The sequence below is a fragment of the Megascapheus bottae genome, chromosome 17, assembly GCF_031878675.1.
Source record: "Megascapheus bottae isolate mThoBot1 chromosome 17, mThoBot2.hap1, whole genome shotgun sequence".
Classification (NCBI taxonomy): Eukaryota; Metazoa; Chordata; class Mammalia; order Rodentia; family Geomyidae; genus Megascapheus; species Megascapheus bottae.
In genome coordinates, this window is record NC_143525.1 from 7,791,874 (window position 1) to 7,808,887 (window position 17,014).

Here is a 17,014-nt window from a genome sequence, read left to right on the forward strand (position 1 = left end):
TGTACCATAGTTAGGGTGTACACACTGCCTCACCTAGCCTTCCTCTTCTGCAGCCCCTATGAGATGATCTAGGAGGAAGGATGTCCTTTTTGGCTGCACTGCATGGCTCTGATATGTGTTCTCACTCATCTCTGGAATTTGGGTTCTGGAAATCTTTGCTCCCTGAGCAATCTATACTCTGTCTACTTTCAGTCTGTATTTTCTGTTCCAATAGTCCAATGGGACTGCAATTTCCTGTCCCTCTAAGCATCAGACAAGATCAGCCTTGTCCAAATTGCCAAGCCAGCAAAACCTATGATTAGGAGGAGGTACCTATTTTCAGGGCCCCCTCATCCTTCATTAGTGCACTTTGCCCTCCCTTTCTTATCAGATCACCTCACCCTCAGTACCATAGGTCAAAATGTGCTTTCAGAGGTATTTTCAATTTCATATGAGTTAAGCTTAATCTAAGCAGTGATTTTCAAACATATTTCCTCTCCAAGAGATTTCTTAAACACGATTTCTTTGGCAGTCCCAAAATATAAAATTAATCAAGGTCTGTTTGCTTGATGAATGGGGGCTGTGTCCTGTAGCCAGAGCCTGCTGGGTGATATCTCATCAATCTTTTCCTCCTAGGAGTATGGGATTTGGAAACCATTTAACTAAAGGAATAAAAGTTCCAACAATGGATTTCTCTCCCTTTTTCTCTTTCTCTCCCTCCTTCCTTCTTTTTCTCCCTTTCTCTCTCCTCCTTCCCTTCCATCTTCCCTTTCTTTCTCTCCTGACTTTCTCCTCTGTATTGGGGCTTAAACACACAGAGCTGCCTTAATTTTTTTTGACCACACCTTCACTAAAGTGGTTGTTGTCAACTTTTCTTTCTTTTTCATGTTTTGCTTTAGTTTGATAAAGGCTTTCTATGTAACCAAGGCTGACCTTGAACTTGCAGTTCACCCATCTCAGCTTCCTAAGGTTATAGCATTATGCCAAGTTTTGTTAATGGATTTTTTGACAGGAACTATATAATGCAATAGGGAGGCTTTGAGGTCCTTCAGGGTCCCCAAGTCCCATTGCAGAGGCTGCCCTGACAGTGTATGAAATCGGATTGAACAGATGTATTTTAATGTCTCAGTTCATTGCTTTTGAAGAGGTTCTGTGTCCTAGAGGAGTCAACTCTTGTTTCCAGTTTGAGCTTTAATTCAAATAAACAAATGTCCTTTCCCAAAAGTGGTTCATGGGCTGCTGTTGATTGTGGAAGACATGTGAACAGGTCTTTTGAAAATGTCATCAGGTGTATCCCCCTTGGCAAATAGTTTACATTTTAGATAGTTCTAAAGTTTTGATAGGTCTAAACTTTTCATTTTATATGCCAGAAGCCCTTTTCATCTGTGGATTCTATAGCCATGAATTCAGTCAATGAGCTGAACATCATTATCATTTATTTGTTTTTGTTGCCAGTCTTGGGGCTTGAAATCAGGGCCTGGGCACTGTTCTTGAGTTTCTTTTGCTCAAGGCTAGCATTCTACCACTTGAGCCACAATGCCACTTTTGGCTTTTTTTCTGTTCATGTGCCACTAAGGAATTGATTCCAGGACTTTGTGCATGCTAGGCAAGCACTCTACCACTAAGCTACATTCCAAGCCTGAAAATTATTTTTGTTTTTAAATTTAGTACACACTGTCAGATCCTGGTAGCTCAAGACTTTAATCCTAGCTATTCAGGAGGCTGAAATCAGAGGATCATGATGCAAAATCAGACCATGCAGGAAAGTACGTGCAAATATTATCTCCAATTAACCAGCAGCCAGAACGGAGCAGGGACCTAAGTGGTAGTGCACTAAATTTGAACACAATGTTAAGGGACAGTGCCCAAGCTCTGAATTCAAAACCCAGTATCAGCACATACACACAAGAAATTTTGTACAAACTGAACATGTGCAAACTTTTTTTCTCATCATTCCTAAAACAACACAGTATAACAACTATTTTTTAATGTTTTCATTTTTATTTTTTTTACTAGTATTATTAAGTAGTTGCACAAATGAGTTATAATTTCATGAGTCATATAACAACTGTTTGCACTGCATTTACTTTGTGTTGGCATTGCAAGTAATCTAGAGGGGGTTTGTGTAGGTTATATGCAAATACTGTATGTTTTATGTAAGGGATGTGAGTATCCTCAGATATAAAGAATCCAGTCTCGGGGGCTGGGAGTTTGGCCTAATGGTAGAGTGCCTGCCTAGCATGCATGAAGACCCGGGTTCTATTCCTCAGTATCACATACATAGAAAAAGCCATAAGTGGTGCAGTGGCTCAGAACACTAGCCTTGAGGAAAGCCCAAGGACAGTGCTCAGGCCCTGAGCTCAAGTCCAGGACTAGCAAAAAATAATAAAGAATCCAGTCTCCCATGGATACTAAGAAACTATTTTTTTCTAGCTTAAAATGGAGCCAATTTGGAGGGAAATTTTAAGGAAGCAATGTTACAGGTTGGACAGAGATATAGAAGGTGTCATAATGGAAATGTGCAAATAAATGCCTTTGGAGCTCTGAAATAAAATGTCATCAAAGTATGTTATGAGTTGATCGTTCAGTATTTCCCATAATATTTTCCCAACTGGATATTAAGAAACTAATTACATATATAAATGAATGGTTGTAAAACTTGATTTCCCTAAGCCAGCTACCAAATGTTCTTTCTAGTAGATGCTGAAAAATCAGATTAAGAAAACAGAAACCATTATAATAGCATCAGATAAACATTACCTTTGCGTGTGTGTGTGTGTGTGTGTGTGTGTGTGTGTGTGTGTGCGCGCGTGTGTGCACTTGCTCAGGATTTTGCTGGAGACTAGCCCTATACCACTTAAGCCCTAGTTCTACTTCTGGCTTTTTGGTGGTCTTTTCTGCCTGAGCTGTCTTGAAACTGTGATTCTCATATCTCAGCTTTTCCTAAGTAGCTAGGATTTCAGGTGTGAGCCATCAGCACCTAGCTAGAAACCCTTTTTACTATATAATTTGATTCCCATGTTGGAAGAAGAAAAGATTTGATTAGAGATATTAGATAGCAACTTGGTCAGAAATTTTGGCAGAATCTACTAAGAATAAAGAGATTTTTAAAGGCAATTGAAGACCTCTAATTTAATTGCAGAACATCTGGCTCACTTTATCCCACATAAATGTACTAGGTGCATTATTCTTGTTATTCACTATCAGGCTGGTTTATTGGCTCCATGATAGGCTAAAGAGAGGAAAGGAAATGAAGTATCTCTGGATTAGTAAGTACCAATTAGAAAATGGTAAGAAGTAAAGACAGGAGCTCAAAGGATAGAGATGATTGTCAGAAGTGGAATTGATTGAAGAATGAAAAACCTTGGGAAATAGGAAGCAATAGTGCACTTGAGGGCAATAAAAATGCTGTAAGGAATTTTCTTCCCAGCCATGGGGTGGGGTAGGGTGTGCAGGACATGGATGGCCTAGAACCCAGCTGTAATTGTGAGAGTGGTTCTGTGCTGCTACAATAAACTATTAGGGACTGGGTGATTTGTAAAGAGCAGTCACTTATTTCTCAGTGTTTGTGAGGTTGAGAAGACCAAGATCAAATCAAGGAGAGACTGTCTGATAAATGTTGGTTTCTGCTTCCAAGGTGGCATCTCCTGCTACATCCTCAAAAGGAGAAATGTTATGAATATTCTCCAATAAGAGACCAAATCTTATTCACAGAGAAGAAGCCTCTCATGACTTAACCACCTCTTAACAGCCTACTTCTTAATACTGCCCCACAGATGATGTAAAATCTAACCAACACCAGACTGTTGGAGAAGATACTGCTCATAGCACCATCTCTGTCTGTCTGTCTCTCTGTCTGTCTTTCTGTCTGTCCGTAGCAAGATCAAAGTTCATTGCTTCATTAGAGCCAGTTTTGGCCACATTGACATTGTGTGTCTTTTTAGGTTTTCCTCACTGTTCTCCATGCAACATGCACTAAAGTCAAATAGGCATCTTGAAATCAGACACAGGGAGTTTTGACATTGCAGAGATGAATATGTTTATACATAAAGCATTTGTCCCTGCCATATCTGCCACATCTGGCACATCTGGATTTGCCAGCAATCCACTGGACATCGCCCTGTAGTTGTCTACTTAAATTAACAGTAAGCCTCTGTATCTGAGGTTCAACCAATAGGCATCAAAAATTTTTTCAAAAAGTAAAAAAATAACAATATAAGGACATAAAAGTTTAAAACAATAGGATCAGGTATAGTTTAAGTAGCGTGCGTGCCTGCTTAGCAAGCACTAAATTGGACTCCTTTTCAGCACACCAGTTTAAAAAAATGAGTAGAACAACTGCTTATATTGTGTTTAAACTGTATTGAATACAACAAGTAATCTAAAGATGATTTGAAGTGTAAAGGAGGATGTGTGATGGTTTTATGCAAATACTTCACATTTTTTTTGCCAGTCATGGAGCTTGAACTCAGGGCCTGAGCACTGTCCTTGGACTTTTCTCAAGGCTAGAGCTCTACCCTTGAGCCACAGCACCACTTCCACCTTTTTTTATGTGGTGCCAAAGAATCAAACCTGGGTCTTCATGCATGCTAGGCAAGCACTCTACCACTAGGCCAAACTCCCGGCCCCATACTTCACATTTTTATATACAAGACTTGATCATCTCCGGATCTGGGCATACAAGGGGAGCCTGGAACCAATCTCCACCCAGATATTTAATGGTGGTGGGGACTGAACTCAGCCCTTGAAGATTCAAAGCAGAAACTCTATCACTGAGCAGAATCATTGAAAGATAGGAGCCCACTTGTACCTATCTCAGTCTTTATTTGCCTGTCATCCAAAGTGATTTTCCCTTGCTTGGACTACAAAGACACTGTGTTCTCTTAACACAGTATGCTCCTAGAAATCAAGATGGGAAGCCACATGCAGTGGCTCAGTACTGAGGGATGGAGACTGGGAAATCTTGGTTCAAGGCCAGCCCAGTTACAGTGTTATGAAACTCCATCTCAACCAATGTTTGGGCACAGTAGCACATACCTGTTATTTCAGCTATAGTGCCTGGGCACAGCAACTCATGCCTGTCATCTCACAGACTGGGAGAAGCACAAATCAGGAATACTACATGCCAGGCCATTTTTGCTTTTGGAAAGTCCTCAGAAAGGCTATCAGAAAAATGATGCTCTTTAGCATGATAGTTCTAGCCTCTTCCTCATAACCCACATGAAGAGGATTTTGAAGCCCTCTCTAGGGAGAGGATTTGCCATCAGCTCTCCAACCCATGAACTACTACTCCAATCACTTGGCAATGGCATTTGATTTTCAGTTCACATCTTGCTTCCGCACATGTATTGGTAAAGTACAGGCATACACATCAACACATTCCTGTGTGTATTGAGCCTCACAAGTATCAAGCCAGGGGGGGTTGGATAATATGTTTAAGGTAATCTTCCTTTGGCTTTGGTGGATAGAACTAGTGAATTCAGAGGATGAACCTAGGTAACATCTTAAAATAGAGGACTAAAGCTGTCTCATAGAACAGTCTATGGGAGATATCTATGGCCTATATTAAAGCAATATCTGGCATACTGAACATGTCTGAGAAAGGGGATGTTTTTTTGTCTTTTGCATGTGTGGATTCAACAAATAGAGATTGAAATATTTTTACTAAAATAAGAATAGCATAAAATAAAAAAATTTAAAGCAGTGGGACTATGGTATCACTAAGTATTAGTGTGCATGCTTAGCACACATGAAGTCTTGAGTTTGATTCCTTTTACTACATCAAAAAAACTGGCTTAGGATAGGTATAGTGGCTCATGCTTGTAATCCCAGTTATTTAGAATACCTACGTTAAGCCACTCAGGCAAAAATGTTAGTGAGACTCCCATTACAACCAACCAGTCAGAAGTGATAGTGTATGTCTGTGATCCTAACTGCTTGTGGGAGTGGGGTAGGTAAGAGGATCCTAAGTCTGAGACTGGCTCCAAGCAAAAGATAAGATCTTATCCAAAATGTGACATTAACAAGGCAAAAAGCTAGGTTGTAAGGCCTTGAGTTCAAATCCCTGTAATACCAAAAAACAAGCAAACCACTCTCCCCAAAACAACCAACCAAACAAAATGCACTGCCTTAGTTCTAAACTAAAACCACAAAAAACAATTAAAGATACTCCTTCCAGTTCAATCTGGCCACTGGTCTTTCAAATGTCCAGGTTCCTAAATACAACACTGCCGGCTTTTCTACTTAACTACAAAATGATTGGTTTAGAGTAGTCACAGTGGTTCATACTTGTAATCCCAGCTACTTACAGTAAGGATATTTTCCTGTCTCTGAATAAACTGCAGCACATACACTCACCATTTTGTGCTGATACTCCTGTGTGCCCTGTGTCTCCTTTATAATGACTCATTGAGATAAACCAATAGTCCTCGAAGGCAACACCATCTAGCTCACACCTGCTGTGGTCCAGCACCATACTAGTAGCCCATGAGTTCCATTTGCTCTATCTCCTGTCTTCAGTCTAACTTCAATACTCCTGAAATTACCAACAGATCAGACTCTTTCTGTGGCTGAAAGTGTTAAATATGCCGAGGGTCATACAATCACTGAGTGTCTGGAACTATATTTGAAGCTGGTCTTTATGGGTCTGAAATTCATCCCCTCTCATCTATTTTGCATTACCTTGGCAACACAGCAACCAGCAAAGTGTTTTTCAAGGGTTAAACGAGAGCCCCCACACTGGGGCTGAGAGAACCAGGGAAGAGATCCACATAGAGAATTGCACCAGAACAAACTCCTCAGATCATTTTCTCACATCTCTCCAGAGTTTGGTATTTCTGACCAAGAGCCAGAAGCTTATCTGGAGCAGGTCTCCCTGCTTTCTTAACTGAAGAGGAAATTGCACTTGTAGCCTAACAGAGTCTTCACTTTCCAGGGCCAGAGTGCTCTACAACATAAACAAGAGTTCATGACTCTCTCTAATTCCTTCTAGCTCTGTCAGAGGCTCGCGACATCCACGTGCACCTGCTGCCACTCCAGCGCCACCTTAACACCCTGGAGAGCTTGGCGTTTCCTGAGGTGAAGCCCCACCTGAGACCTCTACTTCATGTGATCTGTCTGATTTGGGCCACTTGCAAGTGTTATCGATCCCCAGGGAGGCTTACAGTGCTGCTGCAGGAGGTTTGCAACCTGCTCATCCAGCAGGTGCGTAGCCCTGGGCATCCTAGCAACATCTCCTCCAGTGGATGGGTGGCGCTGATACATAAGAAGGCATAAAGTACACTTTGTTTTCTCCCACCAAGTGTTATGGTCTAGAGTGTTCTCATGCTTGAATTACTGTTACTTCACATGCCAACCATTCACAAAGAGGTATTTGGTAATATCAGAACACTAGGGAGAACAAGTCTTCCTTTCCATTCTGCCCAAAGCCCAGAGCTGGAGCAAAGCATAAAACTGGAGAATTTGCGCCCCTTTCTTTGATCTGAGTGGCAGGATTGTTAGTAAGGCAGACACCAAGCCCAGCAATCTAGACCCTGTACCAAGTTTTGACCTTACCACTTGTCAGCTACATGTGTTAGGGAAAGTCACTGTCTGCTCTGGGTCATTTCTTCCCTGCACATTGGTCAAAAGAGATCCATCCCAAAGGGTGGTAGGTGATCAGGAGGCTTCTATGAAATAATACAAGTGCCCTGCACATGGTAAGGTCTCTGTATCTGTGAGCTAATTATTTTTTTTAACAGCCACTTCTTGGGTTTTATAGTTCCTCCTCCTCCTCTTCCTCTGCCTGTTCCTCCTCCTCCTCCTCCCTCTCCTCTTCCTCATCATCCTTTTCTTATTTTTTGGACAATGGATTGAACCTAAGGCCTTGAACATACTAACAGTTACATTTAACTCGATCATCAACAATTTTTAATTTTTTTTCAAAAGACCTTGAGGCAAGATCTTGCTAAGATGCCTAGGTTGACCTCAAACTTAACTATCCTCCTGCCTCAACTTTCTGAGTCCCCCGATTACAGGGATATTCCTCATCTGGTGCAATCCAGGGCAGTATAAATCTGGAGGAATATATCTGTACATGGAAGGGAGACATGTTTGGTTGGGCTTCCCTATGAAATTGTCTTCTTTTGCCTCTAAGGAGCTTGAACTCTGAGAAGGCAATAAACAATTATGGCCCAGTGATCTTTTGTGTGTGTAGGGCGGGGACGTCCATGGGTCTTGAACTTGGCCGGGGCACTGTCCCTGAGCTCTGCAGCTCAAGGCTACCCCCCATACCCTTGAGCCAAGCCCACTTTCCATTTTCTAGAGATTCATTGGAGATGAGAGTCTCAGGTCGTTTTGTGCCCAGGCTGGCTTTGAACCTTTATCCTCAGATGTCAGCCTCCTGAGTAGTCCAGATTACAGGCGTGAGATACCACACCCAGCTGTCCCAATGAATTTTTGCATTCAAGTTATTTCACTATCAAAATCCAATAACTCACAAAAGACTATTTGGGAGCACCTAATATGAGTGGCTGTACTGTATCCTGACTTGTAATCTTTTGGATAAAGGCTTACAAATGCTATCCCACCCATCATGTAATAGGGTTCCTTTATCCCCACACTGACACTAACCTGGTAGTATTTTTGCACATTGAATAATGGCCATTCTTGTTAGGGTAAGATGGAATCTCAGTATTGCTTTGATTTATATTTCTTTTATAGCCAGGGATGTTAGGCATCTCTCCATATGTCTATAAACATATGCAAACATATATACACATATACCTAAACATATTGTCTGAAATATGGTATTCACAATGATATAACTCCTTTGAACAATTAACTTATAGCTTACCAACATAAATACCAAGGGACTGAAAAGTGTGTTGTTGGGAGGGAAGGAGAAGACAAGGGGAGGAAGAATAGATGAATGGAAAGTGGGAGTATGGGCAAATGAAGCCATAACATTCAATGAGCATTCAAAGACAGCCATAATTTCTAAGGTGAAAATGGCACCAGGTAATTTGGGGTGGGGTGAGGTGGGGGACTGGGAGAGATGGCGGAGAGATGGGGAGAAAGATGGAAGGGGTGATATTATTATGTTGAATTGAAACATCTTAGTACCTAAAGATAACTGAGAAATATAATAAGAGAAGAACACAAAATTCCATTCTGCCTCCTTACCTTTGGCTTGTCACTTACCCAGTCACCATGATTGGCTCAAGACACTGTAGTTGAAGGTAAATGAGATGTTTTAAACCTAGGTCCCTGTCCATCTGAGCAACTGAAGGTTACACCGAAGGTTCAGAGGCTCTCTCTGTTGTACTTGAGGAAAATATTATTTGAGTAATTATTCGGTTCAGTGCTGGTATTACCAATGTTATGGGCTATTCTTCACCTGTAAGCTAGCTTCAGGGATATGGATGTCTGTTCACATTCCAGGCCTCTAATTACCTTAGCCCAGAAGACCTCCTGAGAAGTGAAGTAGAAGAAAGTCAGAGGAAGCTGCAAGTGGTCACTGACACTTTGAGCTTCTTCAAGGAGGTGTTTCAGGACAGAAGGGAGAATCTCCATATTTACTTCAAAGAGGACAAAGAAGTCAAGGAATGGGATTTCCAGTCTTCTTTGGTGTTTGTGCAATTGGATGGCTTCTTGGGCCAACTGCATATAGTGGCGGTGAGTATGTTCATTCACCATAGCCCAGTCCTATACAGGAGGAAGTGCAGCAATAGCACATGTGGAACAGAAAACTATCCCACACTCTAAAACCCAAATCTAGCTGGACACGGTGGCTCACACCTGTAATCCTAGATACTCAAGAGGCTGAGATCTGAGGATCAACGGTTAAAGCCAGCTTGGGCACAAAAGGACCTGAGACATTTTTTTGTGCCAGTCCTGGGGCTTGAACTCACTGTCCTCGGGATTTCCCAAGGCTAGTGCTCTACACTGAAGCCACAGCATCACTTCTGGCTTTTTCTATGCATGTGGTAACTAAGGAATTCAACCCAGGTCTTCATACATGCTAGGCAAGCACTCTAACCAGTAGACCAAACTCTTAGCCTGGACCTGAAACTCTTATCTCCAATTAACCTCTAGAAAATGGGAAGTGGGGTTTGGCTCAAGGGTAGGGTGGTAGCCTTGAGCTGAAGAGCTCAGGGACAGCACACAGGCTGAATTCAAGCCCCATAACCCACAAAAATTAAAAGATTAAAAAAATAAAACCAAAATCTGATGGCCAACTTTTCCCTGTTTGAAAGAACACCTGCGAAGAGTTCAATGCATTGTTTTCATTTGGATTGATCATCATATAATTGTTCTTTTGCAGTTAGGGAATTTTGATCATGGTCCATTTAAAGGAAAAAGACCTGAAGAACCAGTAAGCAAATTCAGTAGCTTTCCAAATTTCCTGAAGTATTTAAGCCAGGTGTTAATGCCTCATGCCTGTAATACTAGCTGCATAGGAGATAGCGATCTGAAGATTACAATCTTGAAGCCAGAAAGATGCATGAGACTCATCTCCAATTAACCAGCAAAAAAAAAAAAAAAAAAACAGAAGTGGAGATGTGACTCAAGTGATACAGTGCCAATCTTGAGTGAAAAAACTAAAAGACAGTGCCAGTTCAAGCCTACAAAAAAATGAAAAATAAAATTAAATGCCCATAGATTTTAAGCTTTGTGTCTGTCAAACACAGACAGGAAGGTTCAGTTTGCAAAGAAGTTTTACAAAATGGAAGTTTGTGGCCATTCCCACAAACTGGCTGCTTTGAACTTCCCCTCCACTCCTTTACCTCTCCAGGTAGCTCCCAAATCTCCATCACTGGGGAATCTTTTGCAAATGATACCCAGCTCTTATTCACAGTTGTCTCTTCCCCAATTATGTAATAATTAATATGAGTTACAGCAAGGATACCTGAGGCATATTCTTTTGATTGTTTCAATCCCCAGAATGTGTAACATTTCACAGCCCCAAGATCTCTGACTAGACTTTATGGGGAGGATAATAGGTTTGATTAAAAAATTCTTAAATCTGATTTGAAAAAGTTCAAGGTCAAGTTCAAGAGTAGGACAATAGCCAAGAGCTCAGAATGAAATTAGAAGCACATTCCCAGCTATTATTACCAGAGACTTGGAGTGAAGAGAGATATTTTAGGAAGAGACTGTGATGAACCCAGCAAACTATGGGGTGACAAGAATAAAAGAATATGAGATTAGACCAGTTCTTATTAGTTCATATAGGGTATATCCACCTAGGCATTGGCTACTCATGCTAGTAATCATTTTAACACAGGAAGCTGAAATCGGAGGATTGAGGTTCAAAGCCAGCCCAGGCAGAAAAGTCCACAAGACTTGTAACTACAATTAACCAGCAAAAAGCTACAAGTGGAGGTATAGCTCAGGTAGTACATCACCACCCATAAGCAAAAAACACCAAATGAAAGAGTAAGGCCCTGAAATCAAGCTCCAAGACCAGCACACAAAAAAAAGGAAAAGTAGAAAGTACAGCTACAGCAGAAGTAAACACCAGATACTAAGCTAATCCCCGGAATATAAACTTGGGCTGAAATTCAGCTTTGCCTGCAAAAACTTTTGGGATGGATAGCCATTGGATGGGATAAAGTAGACAGATTAACAGAGGAGCTCAAACATAGAAAGAAAAAGAATCCATACACTTTAGGTGTAATATTTGCCATACTATAGTAAAATGAAAATTGATGGGGTATTGGATACAGGAGAGAAGGGGCCCCAAGCCAGCAAGTCTCTGAGAAACATCAAGGAGCACAAGAGAAAATCAATGTTGAAACTAGAGTGGGAATTCCCCAGGGGAAGAAAATGAGGACAGACAGGCACAAGGACAGAAAATGTGTGAGAAAGCCAGAAGTTAGATTGTATGAACAGCGTGCCTTAAATCCTTAATCGGGATCTGGGAGAATATCAATAATAGATATCTAGCTTCATCCTAAATGCCTCCTCCTGACCAGTTCCAGCAGGGCTTTGAATGCACAGGCCTCCCCTGCCTCACATTCTTTATTCCTCTCATCTCCCCTCATCAACCGCTTCACAATTGTTTAGCCAAGGTGATGAACATTTCCACTCTGCCCTGCTCCTGGCTTGGACTGACCACAGAAGACTAATTGCCTTTATAATTCTGTCCTGTTTACAGGCTCTGCAACAGCCTCTGGGGGTGGTAGCAGAGCACTGCTCTAAAGGACGTCTCAGGGCCAACAGGGACTTCAGGCCCTGTGCACACATGCTAATGATGTGACTTTGCATATAGACAGCTATTCTAACATTAGGACACTTAATCTGCTGGGTATATCAGTAAATATAAGCAGAGATGGCCACCAGCCTCCTTCAAGTTATTACCCTCACAATAGTTCCCACTCCAGCTGGCTGCATGATTTTCTTTCTGAATCAAAGGCAAGGGTGCATAAAAAGCAGATGCCCTGGTTTAATTAGAGGAGAACTTAAATGCCCCAAACGATGCCAGTTTTTCTGCTTCTGCCTTTCCAAAGTTCTCTGTCTTATCTTCTGGGTTTTCTTTCTTTGCTCCCTGGCACAGCACAGCATTTCTTCTCTTTTGTTTTGTTTTTGTTTTTTTTATCTCCCCCATACTGGCTCAGATTCAGCTCTCTTGCCCTTTCTGTCTTCCTCCACATCTCTTCCCTCCTCAGCTCAGTGCAGCAGGGCAGGGGACTGACTATTGATTGTCTCTTGGCATATTTCATGTAGCCCTTTAGTTAACATTCTGTGTATCCTTGTGATCGATGCCTGTTTGAAATGGGATTAATCTGCTTCTTTCCAGCAAGCATGAGCATGAACTTTGCCTTCTTCTTCTGTTCTAATGCAGTATATGACTATCAGATGATGGTACCTGCAGTTAATCAATACATTAAACCAAAGGCATACAATGACATCAATGTATTTAGCCCTCTTCATGCTTATGACAAGGGTTATGTATTGCAAAGAACTGACTTTTAATCTCGGCAATTACCTCTGATTTCTGTTTTTGTTTTTTTTTTTCTAATTTGGGATGTGCCCACAAAGTGCTTCTTATTTTTCCATAGGAGAATGATGTTGGGCAGGTTTACATTCACATTCTGGTGTTTGCTAACTGAAGGTAGGGGTAGGATGCTGCTGCTTCAAAGGAGGGCGCATACCGATGAGGGGTTTTTCAGCAAGTGGACTAATTGAATTCCTAGGTACCACCACTGCTGTCCTCCCCATTCTAACCGTTGTGCAGCTAATTGCTCAAATAACTGACTCTTGGGGAGGAAGGGGAAGAATAGAGACATAAGGAAGAACAGAAAGATAGCAAAGTAATGTAGGTCGCAAAGATCACTCATACCAGATCCTTCAGATGATCATGCAATCTTCATAAGAGATAGATATCCATACCATTTTTTAACGTTTCCATAGTCACTTGGCTCAGAGACTTAGATGGGGTTTCTATAAGGGTCTTATAGTATTTTCGTCAAGCTTTGACATTATCTACAGAGCGATAAAGGTCTATTTTCTTCCCTTCCCCAATTTCCTTCTTCCCTTTTTTCCCATTTTGAAGGTTGCAAACTGGCTTTGTGCTTTTATTCTGCTCTTATACATTCTGTTCTATCTTGGGGTACATCCTGTTTTGATTTTTGTTTTTGGTTTTTAATCAGATGATTTCCAGGTATATTTACCTAAACAGGCCACTCAGGTAAAATTATGATTCTCAATGTGTAAAAGAGACTTACTGACTTTACTAAGGGAACCCCCAAAGTATATATATTTTTTTGCAATTTGAATGGACATAAAGGAATCTTTCAGTTGCCTCTAGAATCTTTTTCTCCTTCCTGTATGATGCTCCAACACACACACACATGCACACACGCATGCACACGTGCACATACACACAGAGTTTATTTTTGTGCCATAATATTTGTATATTCTGCAGATACCTCTGTTTATGTTTCTGCCTGCAGCCTTTTCCCTGCAAACAATGCAGGGGGGTGGCTTGAAGCAAACCCTCATTTCTTTCATTATAAAATTGCTGTAAAGCTGTGATTCACTTGGAGACAAAATGATTTCCTGCTGAGGCTTTCTGCGAAGTGATTAGAAGGGAGAGAGGTAATAAGCTGACCTAATACATACCACATTCACATTCTGTTCTCTCTACCATCTCCAGCCATTCTGCTCAGCCTCCTTTCTTTCATTCCCAGACTAATTGGGCCAGCTTCCCTTTCAGGTGGACTTGAACATGTGGTCATGTATGAGAACATTAGCTGCATAAGGTCGGTGGCAATGAAAAGGTAAAAGAAAACAGTCTTTTTCCAAATGACCTTTTGAGATTTTCATCTATGAATGTCTGCTTTGTGCTCTACCTTAATGAATTCTGAAGACATTTCTTTTAAGACGGGGGGCATGACCTGTCCTTCAAGAATACAATTCCTGTTGGTGAAACTTGCCATTATACCTGATTTTGATTCTTCACCTAAGGGGTCAAAGCACAAATTAAACCTTCTCCCATCCACCACCTGCCACCACCACTAAATGTTATGCCGTTTTCCATAAGAATAGGATCCAATCAGTCCATGCCTAAGCTGCCTAGGACTTTTTGTGATCTCTATCTGGAAAGGAAGAACTGCTGTCCCTGGTGTGCACCATTATATAATCTGGTCAAATGACCGGGGGGCAATCGTATTAATTACTCTCTATTGAAGTCCTACAATGATGCTCTCTGTGTTACCTGGTAATCCCATTTACTAGTGGGAAAATGACCTTAGAAAAAGTTAAATGTCTTGCTTAAACTACATTACTAATAAGCGGCAGATCCAGAGTTGTACGAACTTGAGTGTTTGGGGCCTGAGATCCTAAACTCTTGCGAACAGATTAAATTCATTATGCTGTGAAATTCATATGACGTTCATTATGTGCTTTACAAAATTGAGCTACTTATGATTGAACTCACAGCCTCACGTTCCCTATGCAAGCACTTTCCTACTTCAGCCTTGCCTTCAGTTCTTTCAGTTTTAGTTTTGCTTATGAAAAAGGATCTTAGATCATTTTTCCCTGGCTGGCCTTGAATTTGGATCCTCCTGCCTCCGTCTCCTGTTGAGCTGGGATTTTAGACATGTGCCACCATGTACTTCATGCCTGTTGTTCAATAAACTGATTGGCTTCAGTTTGTGAAGTGAAGATTTTTAAACTGGCAGTGAAAAGATTTTACAGCTAAAAAAGTAAAGAATCAAAGATATGGTTATAGTCAGTATAATAAATCTGTGTCTGCAGCTACAGAAATCTTTTCCACAATGCCATCAATATTATATAGACCAGAACCCATGGGCAGCTTGTGATGAAGTACTCACTGACGCTCTGGGCAGCTCATACTGGAAATGTGTAGGCACTGGATGGTTCTGTTTTTTACTTTTTAGGTTAAAAATTTCACCTCTCATTCATGTCATGGTTTCAGCCTATATGATTGCTGCTTTGTCTCAGTCACTTAACTGCTAGAGGAAGTTCTACTTGACATTCAACAAGGGTCTTCTCACCAATGAGCAATGATATGCTTTGCTTTGTAATGCTCCTGTCCCACCCAATCCCCTTTGCATTTACTGGACTGCCTAGCTGGTCATGGTACCACAGGGAGTATGTCTGCATTCAACAATTGTCTGTCTGGCATCAAGAACTCTTCTAGGCACTGGGGATACCAGGATACCCTAGAGAGTATTTTCAATCTCCTTGGAAAGACAGACAGAAAATATAATAATAACAATAATAATAATAATAATAATAAGTTAAATTAAGGTATTATAATTCCAGAGCTTCATAAGAGTCCCAAAGAAAGCCAATGCAGACAAAGAATATGGAAAAAGTTAGAAAGAGCTTTTTTGAGAGCGGTGGAAAGAAAACCCTAAGACCTTGGAATTGAGCCCCAAATAAGTTTGTCAGCTTCTGTGTTTGTTAATTTAGATAATGGCTAAAACAATGTAAATAGCTATCATTGTGAGTGACAATACTTTCTCCAAAAATAGCACAATTAAATATTTCTCTAATATTTAATTATTGACCAGTTACACTAGAGATTGAACCCCATTGACTGTCAGGTCTTCGCTTCAACTGTCCTTGAGAAATCAAATAGCATAATGAAATTATCATCCTCCTTTCTGATGTAACCAAACATATCAAGAGAGATCTGTCTTTTAAAATGGTTTGACAGGATTTTCCCTAAATTGAAATTGACATCCACTCATTTGTGACGAATGTGTACCAAGGTTATTTTTTCTATAAAAATATTGTTTCTTGTAAAATATTCTTTTCCTGTAAAAACATTTACACATGTTTTTAGTACAAATCATTTTTCCTGTAAAGCTCACTACAGCTAAAATCCTTGCAAGAAATTTGACTTACTATTGAACTCAACTTCATTTAAATAAATTCATTTGTTTTGCTTTTTCCTCTCAGTATTATATGAACATTTTTTTTTGCCTTTGGTGCTATTGTTTTGAGATAGAGTCTCACTTTGTAGCCCAGGCTGATTGACCTTAAATGGAATCTGAGTTTTCTGAGTACTAGAATTACATTTCTGTGCTGCCATAACTGGCAGAATTACACATACTTCTGCAAATATTTTAATTATTTATTTGTCTATCATCTATCCATATGTCTGTCTGTCTGTCATTGATGGATTGTCATCCATCTGCCATTATATGGGCTTCAACTCAGGACATTCTACGTGCTTGACATTTCACTAACATCTGGCATTCAATCACCTGACCCATGTCCCCAAGCCTGGCTTTTCCCTGGTTAATCGGAAATGAAGTCTCCTAGATACTTTGCCGAGTTTGGCTTTGAACCATGGTCCTCTAGGTCTCAGCCTCCAAAATAGCTGGGATTACAGGAATGAGCCACTGGCACTTGGCTTACTATAATTGTTTTATGTGTAAAAATTTCTTGAGAAACAGTATAATACCATGATACATATATATGGCATGTAATAACCTGGGCACTGTCCTTGAGCTTGATCAAGGCTAGCACTCTACCACTTGAGCCACAGCACCATTTCTGGCTTTTTCTGTGTATA

The 17,014-nt window shown here is 40.7% G+C and overlaps 1 protein-coding gene across 1 annotated transcript in view; it reads left to right on the forward strand.

The window, feature by feature from the left end:
• Dnah9 (dynein axonemal heavy chain 9) overlaps positions 1–17,014 on the forward strand; it is a 306,051-nt gene that overhangs the window by 15,627 nt on the left and 273,410 nt on the right. Inside the window, exons 5-6 of the mRNA XM_090349542.1 lie at positions 6,971–7,182; positions 9,400–9,633. Coding sequence (XP_090205668.1) covers positions 6,971–7,182; positions 9,400–9,633 — 446 coding nt within the window. The remainder of the gene's footprint in view (positions 1–6,970; positions 7,183–9,399; positions 9,634–17,014) is intronic.